The 20,136-nt window shown below is 46.4% G+C and overlaps 1 protein-coding gene across 2 annotated transcripts; it reads left to right on the top strand.

The window, feature by feature from the left end:
* Nucleotides 1-480: 480 nt before the first annotated feature.
* On the top strand, nucleotides 481-19,251 carry IZUMO2 (IZUMO family member 2). Of its 2 annotated transcripts, none has more exons than NM_001110097.2 (7): nucleotides 481-717; nucleotides 902-976; nucleotides 4,524-4,610; nucleotides 4,855-4,875; nucleotides 6,216-6,296; nucleotides 18,021-18,112; nucleotides 18,873-19,251. In NM_001110097.2, the coding sequence occupies exons 1-7, from the start codon at nucleotides 486-488 to the stop codon at nucleotides 19,053-19,055; spliced, it is 771 nt and encodes a 256-aa protein (NP_001103567.2). In that variant the 5' UTR covers nucleotides 481-485; the 3' UTR covers nucleotides 19,056-19,251. The 2 variants fall into 2 exon arrangements, with proteins under 2 accessions (NP_001103567.2, NP_001421851.1); NM_001434922.1 differs by lacking the exons at nucleotides 18,021-18,112; nucleotides 18,873-19,251 and adding exons at nucleotides 7,525-7,651; nucleotides 8,197-8,303.
* The last annotated feature ends 885 nt before the right edge of the window (nucleotides 19,252-20,136 follow it).

Below are 20,136 nucleotides of genomic sequence, written 5' to 3'. Positions count from 1 at the left end.
TGTCCATCTCCTTCAGTGTGTCTCCAGCGCCCAGTACATAGTGGGCTTTCCACTGACATTTCTTTAACGGTAAACTATGTGAGTAGAGACTATCTCTGTCTCCGAGCTCCATCAGGAGCCTAGAACTGGGCCGGGCACATAGTAGGTGTTCAATAAATATCTGTTGAATTAAAGAATGTAAGTGCTGAAGAGAACAAGGAGCTCCTGCTTTTCTCAGCTCTAATCCTAATTTCTGGAGGAGCACCTGGCATATAGTAGGTGCTCAGTACACATAAGTTGAAAGAATGAATGTTAGATCCAAGAGCACAGGACAGACTTCTGGGTTTTGAAGACTGTCTCCTTAGCTCCCAGCTCCACGCCTGGCACACAGTAGGTGCTCAGCCAACCCGCCCCAGCGCGCACTCCCCCGGGCCTCCCTGACTGCTCCTCTGCCTGAGGGGCGGGGCCGACCGGGGTGCCCTCTGTGACGTCACAAAGGCCCCGCCATGCCTCTAGCCTGGGCCCTTCTGCTGCTCTTGGGCCTGAGCGCCCGCCGAGACTGGGGCTGCCTGCAGTGTGACAACTCGGTGCGGGAGGCCCTGAAGCAGCTGCGCCTCGCCCTCATCCCCAGCCGGTTCCAACAAGGGCAGCTGCAGGCCCGCGCTCAGGTCGTGCTGCGGGGCATGGAAGGGCCTTTCTTCCGGGACTACGCGCTAAACGCCTTTGTGGGCAGAGTGGGTGCGTGCTGGGGCGGGGAGAGGGCCCTGGACCTTGGAGAAAGGGACCAGTGGGCGAGCCCGAGGCTGGGCGGGGAGGCCACGCCCTCCAGAGGGGGGACGGGGCCGTCCCGAAGGGAGATGGAGTCGATGATCCCTTGGCTTTCCCAGGGACCCACGGGAATTTCCTCCCCTCTCGTCCCCAGGGATAGACCGTCTGGACCTAGTGGCGTCCTTTGTCAAGAATCAAACAAGCAACTTAATGGCTAATTCTCTGAGAGGTAGGAGTTAAGAGGGAAAACCTTTTCCCAGCTCCCTTGCCCCTCCTCCCTTTCCACCGGTCCACTAGGCCTTCTCTTCATATAAAAATAAAAGCAATCGCATGTATAGCCTTTACTGTGTGTCTGACAGCGTTCTAGAAAAGCCTAGGACAGTTCATCAAGGTAGGCGTTGTTGTGACCTGCCCTTTACGGAGGGGAAGACTGAGACTCAGAGGGGTTAGGCAACATGCCAGCCCCATTGTTTTTTTTCTTTTTGGCAAATAAAGTTTTATTGAAACACAGCCACACCCATTTATGTAGGTATTGTTTATGTTGCTCCTGCTCACCAAGGCAGAGCTGAGTAGGGACAATGACCATATGGCCCTTAACGCTGAAAATATTGACTGTCTGGACGGACCTCCACAAAAAAGCTTATAGCCGCAGGTTTCAACTCAGGCTGTAGGCTGGAATCCCCTAGGAAACTTTTAAAACAGTCTAGGAGCCCAGGCCAATTAAATCAGAATATAGGGGATGGGGCTTGAACATCAGTCATTTTTAAAGCTCTCACCTTTAAAAAAAAAATGATTTTTATATTTCAAAGAACTTCTAATAGAAAAGTTGTATGAATAATACAATAAGCACCTATACACCATTCTTTTTAAATATTTTTAATTTGGCTGTGCCAGATCTTAGTTGCAGCATGTGGAATCTAGTTCCCCAACCCAAGGATCAAAGCAGGGCCCCCTGCTTTGGGAGCAGGAAGTCTTAGCCACTGGAAAGTGAAAGTAAAGTCACTCATTCGTGTCCAACTCTTTGCGACCCCGTGGACTGGAGCCTATCAGACTCCTCCTCCATGGGATTTTCCAGGCAAGAGTACTGGAATGGGTTGCCATTTCCTTCTCCAGAGGATCTTCCTGACCCAGGGATCAAACCTGGGTCTCCCACATTGTAGGCAGACACTTTACTGTCTGAGCCACCAGGGAAGTCACCATTCTTAACATTTCACTACATGGTAGCCTATTGCCACATTTGGTCTGTGTGTGTGTGTGTGTGTAACCATTTCAGAGTTAGTGACACTTTAAATTCTTTAGCAGGCAATCTTCTAAAAACAAAGAAAGACATTCTCTTGCACAATGAATGTAACTTGGAATTTATATTACAGTGTATACAGATTTATATTACAATTCCATACTATTATCTAGTAAGTAATCTTCATTCAAATGTTTCCAATTGTCTGAATCATGCCATTCATCGCTAGTTTTCTTTCAACTCTGGATCTGTTCTGATTCAGCTATCTTTTATAACAATGACATTTTTGAAGAGCCTGGGTCAATGATTCTACCAACTAATATTACTGGAGGTCGGCTCCATAGGCATGGAGCACCCAAGTGGCTGATCTTAGTTATTCTGTCTCCAGCTCCCCCAGAGATCGACCTGCTACCTTGTGGCCCACAGCCACCACCAAGAATCACATCGTTAGCACAGACTACATGGTGTGGCCCAAGGCTCCCAAGTAAAGAAGGATACACTTGACAGGCAGGATATTCCAAAGGACTTAGAGGTTACCTCCCAGGAGGCAGGGAGTCAGATGAGAGCCAAAGCTTTTGTGGAATGTGCACATTTGGACAACTCAGGCCTTCTGAGTTAACCCTTTACTAGACAATATGTCAAATGGGGCCAAATGCCATGGAGAAAAGAATAAAGCAGGGACCGGGGATAGGGCGTGCTGGGAATAGGGGCGCGGCTTGCAGGTGAAAACAGGCAGCCAGGGGACTTCCCTGGTGGTCCAGTGGTTAAGACTCCGCACTTCCACTGCAGGGGGCATGGGTTCAATCCCTGGTCTGGGAATTAAGATCCCACATGCAGCGTGGTGCAGCCAAAAATAAAAAAATAAATACATAAAAGGATGTTTTTTTAAAAAATAAGGCAGCCAAGAAGGATGTCACTGAAAGATTAGCATGTGAGAAAAGATGTAGAGGAGAGGGGGAAGCAACCATGAAGGGGTAGAAGTCTAGGGTAGAAGGCTGAAGGCAGAAAGAATAACCACGGTAATACCTGAGATGGGTCAATGATTGGCATATTCACAGAACCTCGAGGAGGCCAGGGAGGCTGGAGTGGAGAGAAGAGAGAGCAAGGGAGAACTGTAGAAGATGAGATTCTAGAGGTAACGGGGTGGGCATACATAGATTGGTACCCATTAATTAGTAGGGACTTATAATGGTAAGGACTTTTGACTTCTACTCTGGGTCACATAGGAGGATTCTGAACAGAAGCGTGATGCTAGTGAACTGCCTGAGCTTTTAATGGGGTCCCTCTGTCTGCAGAGAACAGATTTAGCAGGGCAATGGGGAAGGCTGGGGGACCAGTGGGAAGGTTGTAGCAATCAATGGCCCAGACAAGAGACGATGATGGCTGGCACCAGGATGGCAGCGGTGGAGGGGGTAAGAAATGTTGGATTTCTGGACCTCTCTTGAATATTCACAGACAAGATTTGCTCACATGCATGTTGACAAATTGCATATGAAATGTAAGAAAAAAAGAGTCAAAGCACCAAGGATTTTGGCTTGGGTAACTAGAAACATGATGGCTCCCTCAATGAAGATGGAAAAGACATCGTCTTCATAGATGGAGTTGCAAGTGGGTTTGGAGGAGGATGTCAAGATTCAGTCTTAGATTCATTGAGTTTAAGATGCCTGTTACACATTGAAGGTGGAGATCCTGAATGGGTAGTTGGAGATATGCCCCTGGATATCAGTGAGTGGTCTAGGTTAGTGACACCAGCTCAGGAGGCCTCAGTGTATTTAGAACAGTGCTGTCCAATGGAGATATGTGAGGCACAAATAGTCACACGGGTAATTTAAAAATTTAAGTAAAATAAACTTTAATAGATTTTATTTAACCTAATACCTAAAATATTACCGTTTGAACATGAGAGCAACACAAAACTATTGAGACGTCATAGTTATTTTTTTCATACCCTGTCTTTGAAATCCAGCATACGTTTTATACTAACATCATCTCTCAATTCAGACTAGCCCATTTCAAGTGCTCAATCCTCATGTGTGTCTAGTGACTGCCATATTGGACAGTGCGTGTCCAGGTAATATACAAAACTATTCAGCTGGATGAAATCGTGAAGGTGTGAGTGTAGACAGAATAGAAGAAAAGAGGAGAGCAGGTCAGGGAAAAGGAGAGGAGAGGTGCTCGAGTCCACCCTTCTATTACTTACCAGATGAGGAAACTGAGGCCAAGGCAGGATGGTTTAGCCTGGGTCCCCACAGTGGATCAGAAGGTAGACGTAGGTTCTCCAGGCCATAGATTTGCCCAGCGGATCCAGAGGAATAGACAGTCTTGCTTAGAAAAGGAGTTTCCTCATCCCTCCTCTCTTCTTTCAAATGTTTGTTTCGGCTGCATCTCAACTGGGGATAATCCTGCCCTCGGCAGTGAAAGTTCAGAGTCCTAACCAATGGACCAGCAGGGAATTCCCATCACCTGTTCTCTTTGAAGCTGCAGGTGAGGCGGCTTGCTGAGTGCCTCCCATCATATAAGGATCTGCTTCTTTCCTCAGATGAGCCTCTGCTGGATGAGCTGGTGACTCTTAGGGAGAGGGTAATCAAGGAACTCAAGAAAGTGTTAAGATCATATGAATTAAAAGGTGTGGCATCTCTCTCCACTAAGCCCCCTTCTCCCCTTCCTCATCATCACTTGATTCCCTTCTCCCACCTTGTCTTCCAGACTCCTCTCTTTACCTCCCCTATGACTCAGCCTTCTCTGCCTCTCCCCCAAATTCCCTTCTCTCCTTTTCCAATCTCACTCCTTCCTCCCTCTCCCAGTCCTTTCCCATTAAATTCTTAAATTGCTGGCCCAATCTAAGTCACCTCTGTTCTTTTCTCTTGCAGCCTGTGATCCCAAAATTTGCCGTAAGTCCTGGGTTTATTGTCTGTTCTTCCCTTTGCTACCCTCCTACCCTTTGGGGCTTCCCTGGTGGCTCAGCTGGTAAAGAATGCACCTGCAATGTGGGAGACCTGGGTTCAATCCCTGGGTTGGGAAGATCCCCTGAAGAAGGGAAAGGCTACCCACTCCAGTATTCTGGCCTGGAGAATTCCATGGACTGTATAGTTCATTGGGTTACAAAGAGTTGGACACGACTGAGCAACTTTCACTTCACTTTACCCCCTTTTGACCTTGTCCCCCCCAAATCAAGCCCTGCTATCATACCTACTCCATCTGGTATTTCCTCCACCCCAAAGCTATGGCACGAAGGGGTATCTAACTTTTGAGGGCTTATGAAAGTCATTGCAACCTGCAAAAAAGGATTTGTGGGGGAGATTTTAGGCTAGGATAGGCTATGTTGTAGTGAAAAATAAACCCCCACATCTCAGTGGTTTAACGGAAAAAGGGTTTATTTCTCTTTTGCCAAAATTCCATTGAAAGTTGAACAGATATTCCAAGTAGCTCAAGGATCCAGGCTGCACCTACATCATGGATACTAAGCTAGCTCCAGAAGGGAGAGTAAATAGAGAATCCCACAGTGCCTTTTATAACTAGGTCTGGGCGTGACATACATCCCTCTGCCCACCTTCCATTGGCCAGAACTCAGTCACATGGGTGCAACCTACTGCAAAGGAGCTTGGGAAATGTAGTCTTCCTGTGTGTCAGGAAGCAGCGAAGACAGATGAGTGAGCAGGCAGCCAACCTATGCCTCTGGGGGCAGCAGAGTGGGAACAGAGAAGAAAGCACATTCTTTTGGTAGGCATTTAATTTAAAATTAATTTAACATAATCACATGTCTACCAACTGAATGTTAAGTCAACTACACAACTAATTCCACCCTTCAGTGCTGCTGCTAAGTCACTTCAGTCCTGTCCGACTCTGTGCAACCCCAGAGATGGCAGCCCACCAGGCTCCCCCATCCCTGGGAGTCTCCAGGCAAGAACACTGGAGTGGGTTGCCATTTCCTTCTCCAATGCATGAAAGTGAAAAGTGAAAGTGAAGTCACTCAGTCGTGTCTGACTCTTAGCCACCCCATGGACTTCAGCCCACCAGGCTCCTTCGTCCATGGGATTTTCCAGGCAAGAGTACTGGAGTAATTATGTACAAATTATTTTTAATGTGACTCATCAGTGCATTGAGCAAAATGGGACCTCCAAATTCAGGAAGGCCAAGGGACTCCCTGTCTTCTTTCCCCTTCTGCCTTCCTACCCTTTGCCAGTCCTCTGGTATCTCCCCTCATCCCACTTCTCCCTTTCCTCTTGCTCAGGCTTGCTGAAAGAAGAAGTCCTGGATTGTTTACATTGTCAGATGATCAGTCCCAAATGCATCAGAGAAAAGTACTGTTTCAGTAAGCTCCTGGAGTAGGGGAAGGCATGGGACAGGTGCATGAGAGGTGAAGTCAGCCACATCCCAGTAATACGGCTTTTTAAAAAGATGTTTATTTATTTATTTGGCTGTACCAGGTCTTAGTTGCTGCATGTGGGATCTAATTCTCTGATCAGGGATGGAACACACCGCCCCCTGTATTGGGAGTGCAGGCAGAGTCTTAGCCACCCAACCATGAGAGAACTCCTGAATATGGCTTTTGAGGTCTCCCACATACAACCTTGAACCCTTCCCTTGCCATTTGATTACTGTATGGCCCAGAAGTTGCTTCCATATTCTGAAATTCACTTTCCTCCTACTAATTGGAAGACCCCTCTGTAACTTTACAATGCTTCTAAGGCCAAAATGGCAGGTACTAGAAAAGCATTTTATTTATAGCCAGTGCCATACTTGGGGAGTATGGCAGGACGTGCTGAATTCACTCATTCAGAGGCTTTAAAAATATGTATCTTTATAGTACAAAGCGTAATACAGTGAACTGCTATAAATCCATCAAGGTTGAATAGTTATGTTCAACCTTTTCACATGCTGTTCCCACTCTCTCACTGCTCCTCTTTCTCCCTTACTTCAATAAAGTCTCAGAATTCCCCTCCTCAGAGAGAACTCCCCGATCACAAACTAAAGGATCACTTCCCTGGGAGTTGTGGGTTTCCCTGGTGGCTCAGATGGTAAAGAATCTGCCTGCAATGCAGGAGACCTGGTTTAATCCCTGGGTCAAGAAGATCCCCTGAAGAAGGGAATGGCAGCCCACTCCAGTATTCTTGCCTGGAGAATTCCATGGACAGAGGAGCCTGACAGACTACAGTCCATGGGGTTGCAAAGAGTCAGAACTGAGGGACTAACATTTTCACCAAGTCCTCTCTGCCACCTCCACCTCCCATCCAATGAGATGCATTTGGTGCTGTGCTATGTTGACTGCTCCATGAGAGCAAGGATTTTGCCAAAGGAATTTCCAGCAGTATCCCAAAAGCCTAGAAAGGTGCCTGGGACACAGAATATGTGGAATGGATAAATGAAAAAGTCAGACCCAGGAAAGGGCAGGGACTAAGCAGGGAGAAGGGAGAGAGAGGCCCGACCCTAGCCAGGTTGCGGAGTGAGCAGGTGGGTGTGGGTGCATGCCCAAGGAAGGGTGATGACTTGGAGGTCGGGCTGTTTCCCCTCCCTCTCGACCGCCCACCCCTCCACCCCAGTCGACGGGCAGCCCCGCATGGACCTGCAGTATCATAAGAAAAATGAATTCCAATGGAGTCCTGGCCTGACTGGCAGCATCATTTCCGTGTGTCTTGCTGTCTTGGCCTTCGGTATCATCGTGGCTTCGTGAGTCATCCCTGCCCTCTCCTGAGGTCGCCAAATGCCCCCACTGGGCCCCTCAAGGAATGGCACTGCCCTGGATCAGTCACTGTGTCATTTGGGAATCTCCTCCGCAGTCACTTTATGCCTCTGTCTCTGTTTCCCTGTCTCTCTGCACCTCTCACTATCTCTTTTTTCTTTCTTTCATATCTCTCTGTCCATTTCTTTCTCTCCTCTCTGGGCCCAGGAGAGAGCTGGTGGGTGTGGCCCCATGCTCTCCCCCACCCCTGGGCCCCATTTTGTCTTTTCTGGGTCCTCAATCCAGAGCCTCCTGTCTTTTTCCCTTCTTTCTGTTTTCACATTTCATACCCTCTCTCCCAGTCCCAACTTTTCTCTCCTCCCTCCTCATGTAACTGATTGGCTGAGAACCCTGGAAATCTGCCCAGAGACTCATGATGTCACTGGCTGAGCCAAATAAAGCCAATGATTGGAGGGAAAGTTTTGGGTGGTCAGTAGACCTGGTGGGGTCTGAAGTTCTTTTTCTAACCGGTGGGCTTTGTCTCTCTGACCAGGGCTATTACATACAGGCGAAACCGAAAACTCCTGCTTCAGTAGGGCGCTGGTTTTGAGGTTTGTAAGGGGAAAGGAAAAGAAGTTTATTAAAGTCTGTGACAAATTCCTCAATGTCTCCATCAGTATCTGGAGGACTCTGCCTCAGCTGGTGTAGCTCTGCACACCTGACTGAGTGCATCTCAAGGTTGGGACCATGTCTCATTCATCTGTCGATTCCAATTACCCTAATTCAAAGTGGAAGTTATTTAGATTTTCAAGAGTGATCGATAACCTACGATGAGGACTTGAAGGGGGCAACCATTCCTACTTTGGGGGGAAAAAATGCATCCAAAAGGAGAAGTACTGTGGTGTGACCATAAAGGTCAAAAGCTTGCCACCTGTTGCCAAGATACCAGTTTTAATACCTGCACAGTAGAGCTCACTTTGACTGGGACGGTTTTGAAGAGAGATAACAGAGGAGGTGACCTTTGAAACAGAACCATCTCCAATTGAGAGGGTTTTAGAGTTGTTTCCAGCCTCTCCAAGCATAGGCATACTTCTCAGGAGGCTGCAGATGCTGGTTCCCTTGGCTACATTGCTCCTGACGCGCTCGCCATCTCCTTCACCTGCACCGCTGGCCTGTGCTTTGGGGGTACTGCAGCCCCTTCGGAGATGCTCACTTCTTAAGCTGGTGGGCAGACCAGTGCCTACCCCGGGAAAGGTTTTAGCTTGGGGGGATGAGGAGAGCCTCAGCTGGTGGCTTCAAAATGCTTTTTGCTTGGGTAGTAGTGTTGTTTTGGTTTTTAGAAATATCTTCACACTACAGGTCCAGCCACTGCCTAAGTTCCTGGGAATTTCATGGAGCAATGCACAATAAATGGGTACTTAAATTGCTCATAAATTATAGCGTGATAAAAAAATTATAGTGTGATGAGAGCTCCAGGAGAGCTCAGTCTGGGATGGGAGAGACAGTTACCTAATAATTACATTACAGCAATTATTATACTATCAAGTTAGTGGGAACCCAAGGGTGGGAGTTGCCAATTCTGGCTAGGCCAAATGGTAATGAAATGGAGCAGGACTCCATGGTCCTTCCCCCCATGTCCTCAGCCAGCCTTTCCCCACCCCAGCCCTGTGGAAAAACTTCAACCAAAGAATAAACATCATCAGAAAAATGAGAAAATGCAGAAGAAGAAAAAAAACAATCCAACAAGACTAAATAAGAGTTTAGTATTTAAGCATGGTTAAGGAACTTTAGTTCCTTCTCAGGGGTTATAGCTAATATTCTGAGCCACATCCAATGAGTTGTCTTGTAGATATTTAAATACCACCCCCATCACATGGCAGAAGTTATCTACATGATGGCCAGACTGTAGCTGTGACATAAACTGCCACAATTCTGAGAATTGGGCTCAAGGAAATAGTAACAAATCAATTTTGGAACTGAAGGTTAATTGTACTTAAAATAATCAAGATGACACTAGTCAGACGACCGATGACCAACTTCAAGATGACTGTCAGAGCTGACTGTTCTGTTTCTGCATGTAGCCCCCTCTCTCAGCCTATAAAAGCTTTGTTCACTGGTTGTGTGTTGGGGGGTGACCACTATCTCCCCAATTTCAGTTCAGTTCAGTTCAGTCTCTCAGTCACGTCTGACTCTTTGCAACCCCATGAACCGCAGCACTGTAGGCCTCCCTGTCCATCACCAACTCCCAGAGTTTATCCAAACTGATGTCCATTGAGTCAGTGATGCCATCCAACCATCTCATCCTCTGTCGTCACCTTCTCATCCTGCCCTCAATCTTTCCCAGCTCAGGGTCTTTTCCAGTGAGTCAGCTCTTCACATCAGGTGGCCAAAGTATTGGAGTTTCAGCTTCAGCATCAGTCCTTCCAATGAACACCCAGGACTGATCTCCTTTAGGATGGACTGGTTGGATCTCCTTGCAGTCCAAGGGACTCTCAAGAGCCTTCTCCAACACCACAGTTCAAAAGCATCAATTCTTCAGTGCTCAGCTTTCTTTATAGTCCAACTCTCACATCCATACATGACTACTGGAAAAATCATAGCCTTGACTAGACGGACCTTTGTTGGCAAAGTAATGTCTCTACTTTTTAATATGCTGTCTAGGTTGGTCATAAATTTCCTTTCAAGGAGTAAGCATCTTTTAATTTGATGGCTGCAATCACCATCTGCAGTGATTTTGGAGCCCCAAAAGATAAAGTCAGCCACTGTTTCCACTGTCTCCCCATCTATTTGCCATGAAGAGCAATATTGCATAGGAATCTGGAATGTTAGGTCCATGAATCAAGGCAAATTGGAAGTGGTCAAACAGGAGATGACAGGAGTGAACATCGACATTCTAGGAATCAGTGAACTAAGATGGACTGGAATGGGTGAATTTAACTCAGATGGCCATTATATCTACTACTGTGGGCAGGAATCCCTTAGAAGGAATGGAGTAGCCATCATAGTCAACAAAAGTATCCGAAATGCGGTGCTTGGATGCAATCTCAGCAACAGAATGATCTCTGTTCATTTCCAAGCCAAACCATTAAATATCACGGTTATCCAAGTCTATGCCCTGACCAGTAATGCTGAAGAAGCTGAAGTTGAACAGTTCTATGAAGACCTACAAGACCTTTTAGAACTAACACTCAAAAAAGATGTCCTTTTCATTATAGGGGACTGGAATGCAAAAGTAGGAAGTCAAGAAACATCTGGAGTAACAGGCAAATTTTATCTTGGAGTACAGAATGAAGCAGGGCAAAGGCTAATAGATTTTGCCAAGAGAACTCACTGGTCATAGCAAATACCCTCTTCCAACAACACAGAAGATTCTACACGTGGACATCACCAGATGACCAACACCAAAATCAGATTGATTATATTCTTTGCAGCCAAAGATGGAGAAGCTCTATACCGTCAGCAAAAACAAGACCAGGAGCTGACTGTGGCTCAGATCATGAACTCCTTATTGTCAAATTCAGACTTAAATTGAAGAAAGTGGGGGAAACCACTAGACCATTCATGTATGACCTAAATCAAATCCCTTATGATTATACAGTGGAAGTGAGAAATAGATTTAAGGGACTAGATCTGATAGAGTGCCTGATGAACTATGGATGGAAGTTAGTGACATTGTACAGGAGGCAGGGATCAAGACCATCCCCAAGAAAAAGAAATGCAAAAAAAGCAAAATGGCTATCTGAGGAGGCCTTACAAATAGCTTTGAAAAAAAGAGAAGCAAAAAGCAAAGGAGGAAAGGAAAGATATACCCCCATTTGAATGCAGAGTTCCCCCCAAGTTGCCAGCATCCAAAATAAAGCACATTTTCGTCTCCACCAGCCTAGTCTCTTTATTGGCTTTTGAGAAGCAAGCAGTGTGATCCCACTTTCACTTATAGAAATAGAGGAAAGTTTCCTACAGGAGGTTGTAAGAGCTTTTCCTGCAAGAAAAGTAGGAATTTTCCAAAAGTAGAAGAGAAAGGATATTGTGGGCAGAGGGAACAGAAAATACAAAGATCAAGAGATGGGAACTATTAATAACTTGACATAGATGGTGTTTTCCATCTACATCACATATTCTACTGGCATTACTTATATCAACCTATTCAAACTTCACAACCCAACGCAGAGGATATTTTTTAATCTCCCATCTGCAGTGATACTGAATCAAACTGGAAGGCGGTTGCCCAGGAAAATTGAACAATTAAGTAACAGGCTCGATTCATTCACCAGCAGTGTTAGTTGGTGTCTTGAAGACTTTTGCTTTAGTAGGAGATATTTCAGTTAGATGGGTTAACTTGCCTATGACGTCGCTTTCTGTGGAGGACAGTGAAAGACTCTGGCTATAATAGGAACACTCACTGTGCCAGCAGAGCCATGCATTTCCCAAATGCCATGATTTCACGAGCTGCAAAGCAGCTATTTACACCTGTTCTCTCTCCCGACCTTCTATTTCTGGACTCCATTTCCCAGCATTCCCGCGCTCTCAGAGACCCGAGGCCTGGAGGAGCGTGAGCCGCAATGGTTTCCGGGAAATGTGGTCCAGTTTGCGAAACCGAGTTTAAAGTACCGGGACTTGTGGTACCGCGCAGGCGCTCTCCGGGGCTCGAAGGAGGGCGGGAAGGCCTGGCCGCCGTGCACCACCCAGGGGCGCCCAGGTGAGTTCCGACCTGGCGGATCCGAGAGGTAGCAGCTGGGTGTGGGCTGGCCCAAGCAGGCAGGCAAGCACGTAGGGGGCGGGCCAGAGTCCGCTTGGGTGGGAGGGGAAGGGCGCTGTAGGCAACGCCCCGCCCCCTCCTGCCGCTCGCGAGGCGGCCCCAGAGCCGACAGCCTTCCACTCAGCGCGCAGCAATTGGGCGCCTGCTGTTTTCGAGCAGTCTATCCGAGTGCGGAAATGTTGCGATTTCTTAAAAAGGACAATGTACCAGTTCTTCACTTGGCAGGTGAAGAAAGAAGCCAAGGAGATTCCGTGGCTTCTCCCAGAACCCAGTGCTGATGAGTGGTCAACCTGGGCTCACGCCCAGGGATGTCTAGCCCCAAAGCCCTAGCCTACTCTGCACGGTCACGCCCTCGGTGCCTGTCCTGATACTGAGCGTCTGTTGCCCTCTCTTTGGGTCTCATCTTCCCTCTCTAATCTCCCACCATCACCCTAATCCCCATTCTGTCCCCCTCTCTCCCTAGGTCTCTGCTTCTTTATCTCTGAGTCTGCCCCCTTCTCTCTGTCTCTGTGTGCCCCCGGCCCCCATAAGTCTCTGTGTTTTTTCTAAAAACAAAGTTTCAGTTTACTCCAAAACCATTGCATCACGATCACACGAGGAGTGAACATCCATACAATACTATTGATTAGCTATTCTGCAAGCTTTCCTTAGATTTTGATAATTGTCCTAATGTCCTAAACGGCAAAAGAAAAATCCCATATCATGCACTGCATTCGTGCTCCTGTTTAGTCTCCGTTAACCTGTAACAGTTCAGTCTTTTTTTGACCTTCATTCATCTCGGCAATCCTGAATATATAACAGACTGTGTGCTTCTCCTATGGTCCCTCAGTTTAGACATGTTGAAGTTCCCTCGTGATTAGATTTAGGTCACATGCTTTTGGCAGGAATACCTTAGGAATGATGCTGTGTCCTTAACAGACCAGCAGCCTGTGATGTCAGCTTGGCCATCATCAGTCACATTGGTCTTGATCATTTGGCTAATGTGGTGTCTGCCAAGTTTCTCCGCTTAAAAATTATCTTCATTTTATAATTACAGTAGATCCCCTTCCCCTTGGAGGATACATTCCAAGATCCCCAATGGATGGCTGAAATCTCGGAAAGTACTGAACCCTCTATATGCCATTGTTAACTAAAGAATAAAACAACCAGTTATTTTACCAGCAAAATGGGCTTATTCAGGAATAACAGAGAATTGTAATTCTGGAACAGAAGGTTAGAGCAAAAGCCATGGGAAGTCCAACAAATGAGAGAGGAACTTTATTTTATAAAGAAAAAACAAAACAAGGAATTCGGGAAGAGTTGTTTCTAACAAAAGTCCATTGGAGAAAAGTGAGAGTTCCAGGCGATTATGGTTTCTCATTGGCCTAGTTGCTGCAGTAATTTCTTGAAGGAGGAGATGCAGTGTACATCTTTTCCAGTTTTATGCATGTCAGTCGCTAAGTCATGTCCAATTCTTTGCAACTGTAGCCTGTCAGTCTCCTCTGTCCTTGGAATTCTCCAGGCAAGAAAACTGGAGTGGGTAGCCATTCCCTTCTCCAGGGGATCTTCCTGACCCAGAGAATGAACCTGCGTCTCCTGCATTACCGGCAGATTCTTTACCATCTGAACCTCCAGGGAAGCCCCACTTTAAATGAGGTTCCCCTTTATTAATTTTCACACCATGTTTTCTTCTAAGCATTTGTACCTATGATAAAGTTTTATTGATAAATTAGGCACAGTAAGAAATTAAAAATAATAAAATAGTATATTATAACAATACACTGTAATAAAAATTTTATGAATGTCATCTCTCAAAAAATATCATTGTACAAATTTAATGCCTCTTGCATCTTAACTAAGCACTTAGGCACTGTGACTAACTTTGCAGGTTGAATTTTTTTTTTTTTTGGCTGTGCCACGTGACTTGCAAGATAATCCTTGACTAGGGATTGAACCCAGGGCCATGGCAGTGAATTGTCCTAACTACTGGATGCCAAAGAAGTCCTGAATTTCTTTTTCTTTCTTCACAATTTCACGGTTAGAAGATTAATTCTTACTGTAGGTCTTAGCAACCGCAGCATGATTTTTTCTTCTTTCCTTATTAAGTTGAAAACTTTCACCTTTTCACTTCAAGCTTCTTTTTGGCGTATTCAAGTGGCCAGCATCAGCATGACTACTCTTCAGCTTTGGGGCCATTATTAAGGAAAATAAGGGCTACTTGAACACAGGCAGTGTGATACTTCAAGAGTCAATCAAGACAACTAAGTGGCTATCACACGGGATGGAGCTTCCCAGGTGGCTCAGTGGTAAAGAATCCACCTGCTAGCACAGGAGACATGGGTTCGATCCCTGGGTCAGAAAGATCTCCTGGAGTAGGAAGTAGCAACCCATTCCAATACTTTTGCTTGGAGAATCCCATGGACAGAGGAGGCTGGTGGGCTACAGTCCATGCAGTCGCAAAAGAGTTAAGACATGACTGAGTGACTGAACACCTGACAGGATGCACTGGACAAGGAGATGATTCACACCAGGTGGGACAAAGCAGGACTGCACAATACTCAGAATGGTGTGTGATTTAAGACTGATGAATTGTTTCTTTATGGAATATTCCACTCTGTTTTTGGACCACACTTGACCTCAGGTAACTGAAATCACAGAAAGCGAAATTGTGGATAAGGGGAAACTCTGCAGTAATGAGTGACTTGTGAGGAGAGAGTTAAGACTGTGTAAGACCTTCATGAAAATCCCACCCACTGGTTTCAGGCCTCAGGTGCATGCGTTCCTGTGGAGCCAAGTGTGTACGTGTGGCTGTTCGCCACCTGTGAGGCTCTGAGTCTATTTCTGGACTGTGTTAGTTTCCCATTTCTGCTGTAACAAATTACCAGAAACTTACTGGCTTAAAACAACAGAGCTGTAGTGTTCTCCTACAGTTCTGGAGGCCAGAAGTCTGAACTCGGTTTCAGTGGGCTTCTATCAAGATGTCAGCAGAGCCATGCCTCCCCCCGCCCGAGTCTCCAGGGGAGAATCCATCTCCTTGCCTTTTCCAGCTTCCGGGGGCTGCCTGCATCCCTCGGCTAGTGGCCCCTTCCTCCAGCTTCAAAGCATGGTGCCTTGTCTCTCTGACTCCACTCCTCTTTACATCTGTCCCACCGCCTTCTCCTCCGTGTCAGATCGACCTCTGCCTCCCTCCTATAGGAACCCTTGTGATCATGCTTAGGGTCCAACCAGATAATCCAGGATGGCCTTCCCTTCTCAAGATGCGTGACTTACTCACATCAAAAGTTCATCCTGGGGGACTTTCCTGACGGTCCGGTGGTTGAGACTTCATCTTCCAATGTGGGAGATGTGGGTTTGATCAACCTGGTCAGGCAGCTAAGATCCCACATGTCTCGTAGCCAAAAGACCAAAACATGAAACAGAAACAGTATTATGGCAAATTCCATAAAGACTTTTTAAAATGGTCCACATAAAAAAAAATCTTTAAAATCCTGTTTAAAAAAAAAGAAGAAGTTCATCTTAGGTCTTCTCTGGTGATCTAGTGGCTAAGACTCTGATCTTCCAACGCAGGGGGCCCAAGTTTGATCCCTGGTTGGGGAACTAGATCTCACATACTGCAACTAAGGGTCCACATGCCGCAACTGAGACCCAGTGCAGCCAAATAAATAAATATTTTTTAAAAGTTCATCCTGGAGATATGTTTGGAGACCATTATTCAGCCCACCACCTGGTCTATTGCTCACACCTATTTTCCCCACAGGCAGAAAGTCCCTCCAGGGCAGAATCACAGCTTACTCATCTCTCTGCCCTTAAAACCCTAAGTGGATCCTGTTACTCACATGGGGCACAGAGCATGTTTGATCAATGAATGAAGGGGACCACAGTCTGAGCACCAGCTTCTCTGTCTCTCTTTCTTTTTTCTTTTGGCCGTGCCACGCAACATATGGGATCCTAGTTCCCTGATTAGGGATCAGATCCATAGCCCATGCAGTGGAAGTGTCAAGTCCTAACAACTGAACCACCAAGAAAGTCCCTGAACACCAACTTCTCTATGTAGAGGATTCTTTAACTTGGTTTCAGTAGCTGCAGTCTTTCTTTAAATGACATCTTAAGCAGGAGTCCAGGATCCTGAAGCAGGATTTTGGGACAGGTAAAAGGAGCTCTGCAAAATGTAAGGTCCATCCATACAATGGAATATTACTCAGCCATTAAAAGGAATGAGGAGGGACTTCCCAGGCAGTCTAGTGGTTAGGACTTCACCTTCTGATGCAGGAGGCGCGGGTTCAAGCCAGGGGTCTGGGAGCTGAGATCCCACATGCCTCGGGGCCAAAAACCAAGTATAAAACAGAAGCGATACTGTAATAAATTCAATAAAGACTTTAAAAATGGTCCAAATGCAAAAAATTTTTAAAAGGGAAACCATCACAATATTGTAATTATCCTCCAATTAAAAATGAAATAGGAATGAGGCACTGATTGTGTGCTGTAACATGGATGAGGTTTGAACACACTGTGCTGAGTGAAAGAAGCCAGACACAAAAGGTCATATGTGGATGGCTCCATTTATGTGACATGTCCAGAATAGGCAAATGCATTGAGACAGAAAGATGAGCGATTATGGGGGGTAGGGGAGGCTGGCACGGGAGAAGAGAGAGTCAAGGGCGACTGGTTAATAGCACAAGGTTTCCCTGCAGGGCGATGATGAACGTGTCCTGGAACTAGATAGCGCTGACGGTGGCACACCATTGTGACTGCATTGTGACTGCCACCAAGTTGTATATATTCAAATGGTTAAAATGGTATATTTTCTATGTGTTTTACTACAATTTAAAAATTATAAGACACTTCTATGTATAAGATAGATAACCAACAAGGACCTACAGTAGAGCACAAGGAAGTCTACTCAATATTCTGGGATAACCTGTAAGAGAAAATAACCTAAAAAAAAAAAGAATGGACATATATATGTGTGTGTAAGTGAATCACTTTGCTGTACACCTGAAACGGACACAGCACTGCAAATCAACTCTACTCCAATATTAAAAAATTTTTAAAAGATAAATAAAAATTGTAAGACAAAAAGGAGGGGTTGTTGGGATTTCCCTGGTGGTCCAGAGGTTAAGAATCCGCCTTGCAGTGGAGGGGACACGGGTTTGATCCCTGGTCTGGGAACTAAGATCTCACATGCCGTGGAGGAACTAAGCCCGCATGCCACAACTACTGAGCTGTTGGGCCACAACCAAAGAGTCCGTGTGCCACAGTGAAAGATCTCACAAGATGCCACTAAGACCCAACACAGCAAATCTGTAAAAAAGAATTAGCTCTGTGAGCAGACTTCTGGATTTGATTCTCCCTCCAACACTTGATCTTTCTGTGACCTTGAGCAATGACCTTGGCCTCTTGGGCTTGGATTTCCTCACCTGGGGATAACTGTAGCTACTTCTCTGAGAGCTGTTGTTTGGGTGCAGTGGGCTGAACCCCTTGATTGTGAATGGTGATGGTTACAGAATGGAGGCCTCAGGCAGCCTGTCCTGAGCCTCTGCTTTGGCTCTCAGGAGAGCAGGGGCCCCTCTATCACGAGGCGTCTTTGACAAAGTGTCTGTCCAAGCCAGAACTGACACCCTCTCTGTTCTGTCTTCCTCTAGTAGCTTTGTGGACTCAGGCCTGGTCCTTCCTTTTGGAGATGCATTCCTGGGACCCTGCAATGGCCATCAGGACCCTGACGAGCAAGGGCCAGGTGAGTCTGGGCTCCCTCTTCCTGGAGATAACTTTGTGGGCCCTAGAGGGCCTCCCTGCCTGTGTGTGTGCCCTCAAGACCTGCCTCTCTCAGTACTGGGAGAGATACAATGATGGGATTTCTCTGAAACTGGGAGGTGCGGGGTGGGTCACAGGATGCTCTGAACTGGGTAGGGTGTTAGATGAGGTCTAAAAATCAGTCATCTAACGCTCAGCAGTCTTTTGGTTACCAGGTGAAGTGGGTAGTGATGGCTTTGCTTCACCCCTGAGCCTTATTATTGGAGTCAGGAGTGAGGGTTGGGATCCGAGTAGGAGTCTAGGATGGAGTGTGACTTAGGAATAGCTCTGGCACACAATGACTTGGTAGTTTTTTAAGTGTTTCTCAGGGTTGTCATGTACAGGTGTGCAGGTTACGCACTACACAAAGGCACCTCCTCTCAATGGCATGATTTGCATATCCTCCCTCATACATCGATATATTTATTATAGCAATTTACACGCAGATGGCAGTCAACTGTCATATGCTAGAAATAATTGGTGTAGTATAACAACTTTCCACCAGATGGCGGTAAAGACGGGGGGGAGGGGGGACCGTGTTCTATACGGTTGGCCAAAAAGTTCGTTCGGGTTTTTGCCACCCTAATCTGCCGAGTCAGAATTTCAGGCCAGAGAGCAAGTGGTAGGCTCTTGACCCATGACTTGTCCCACCCCAGGATTCTAGAAAGACATGCCCCTCTGTGATGTAATATTGGCCCTGGCAGGAATCAGTGACCTTCAAAGACGTGGCCGTGGACTTCACCCTGGAGGAGTGGGGCCGCCTGGGGCCTGGCCAGAGGGAGCTGTATCGGGACGTGATGCTGGAGAACTACCAGAACCTTCTCTCTTTGGGTGAGGCTCTGCCTCCTGCCGTCCTCTCATGGCCTCTATGCCCACCCACTGCTTAACTGTGGGCATTCCTTCACTGGGGTCCTCTCTGCTCCTCTCCCGGGCCCTTGCTGGGTGGCCCATTCATCTGTCTCTCCAATGGCTTCTCCCAGAATCCCAGCATACCCAGGCCCCGAGTCTTCTGCCTGTCCCACCGACCCTTCAGCCAGTGCCCCTGCCTTCTGCTTCTTTTTAAAAAAATTTTATTTTAATATAGTTGATTTACAATGTTAATTTCTGCTATGCACCAAAGTGACTCAGTTATACATATATATATCCTTTTTCACATTCTTTTCCGTTTTGGTTTGTCACAGGATGTTGAATAGAGTTCCCTGTGCTATACAATAGGACCTTGTTGTTTATCCATTCTATATGTAATAGTTTGCATCTGCTAATCCCAAACTCCCATTCCTTCCCTCCCGCCCCCCCTCAACCCTTGGCAACCACAAATCTGTTCTCTATGTCTATGAGTCTGTTTGTTTCATAGAATGAAACATCTGTTTCATTTGCCCTGTACCCGCATTACCCCAATCTCTGCCTCTATCTTCACCTGGCCTTTTTCCCTCCCAATGTGTCTGTGTGTCTCTATTCTTATAAGGACCGAAGTCACTAGAATTAGGGTCCACCCTAATCCATTAGGACCTCATCTTAATTAGTTACATCTGCAAAGCCCCTTGTTCCAAATCAGGTCACGTGCTGAGGTCCCTGGGGACTCACTTCCCCCCACTGCAGGAAGAGAGGAATTGTTTGTTTAGTTGCTATGTTCAACTCTTTGTGACTCCATGGACTATAGCCCACCAGGCTCCTCTGTCCATGGGATTATCCAGGCAAGAATACTGGAGTGGTGTGCCATTTCCTTCTCCAGGAATGTCCCCACTCAGGAATCAAACCAGCATCTCCTGCATTGGCAGGAAGATTCTTTACAACTGAGCCACCTGGGAAACCCAAAGACAGCAGGTCTGAAAAAAAAAAAAAATCAGATGAGATGAATTTTAGTTATCTGTTTTGTGACACCCAATCTAGCCAAAGTATGATCATGTGGGCATATGCTGACATCATAACACCCAATTAATTATTAATGAGATCATTTTCTTTTTTCTC

The sequence above is a fragment of the Bos taurus genome, chromosome 18, assembly GCF_002263795.3.
Source record: "Bos taurus isolate L1 Dominette 01449 registration number 42190680 breed Hereford chromosome 18, ARS-UCD2.0, whole genome shotgun sequence".
Lineage (NCBI taxonomy): Eukaryota > Metazoa > Chordata > Mammalia > Artiodactyla > Bovidae > Bos > Bos taurus.
This window is presented reverse-complemented; position numbering and strand designations above follow the sequence as displayed.

Excerpts from the sequence above, each read along its gene's own strand:
- IZUMO2 (NM_001110097.2), top strand. The coding sequence starts at position 486 with ATGCCTCTAGCCTGGGCCCTTCTGCTGCTCTTGGGCCTGAGCGCCCGC. Across the intron at positions 4,611-4,854 it reads AAGATCATATGAATTAAAAG|CCTGTGATCCCAAAATTTGC; the intron begins GTGTGGCATCTC and ends TTTCTCTTGCAG. Across the intron at positions 6,297-18,020 it reads CAGAGAAAAGTACTGTTTCA|TAGCTTTGTGGACTCAGGCC; the intron begins GTAAGCTCCTGG and ends GTCTTCCTCTAG.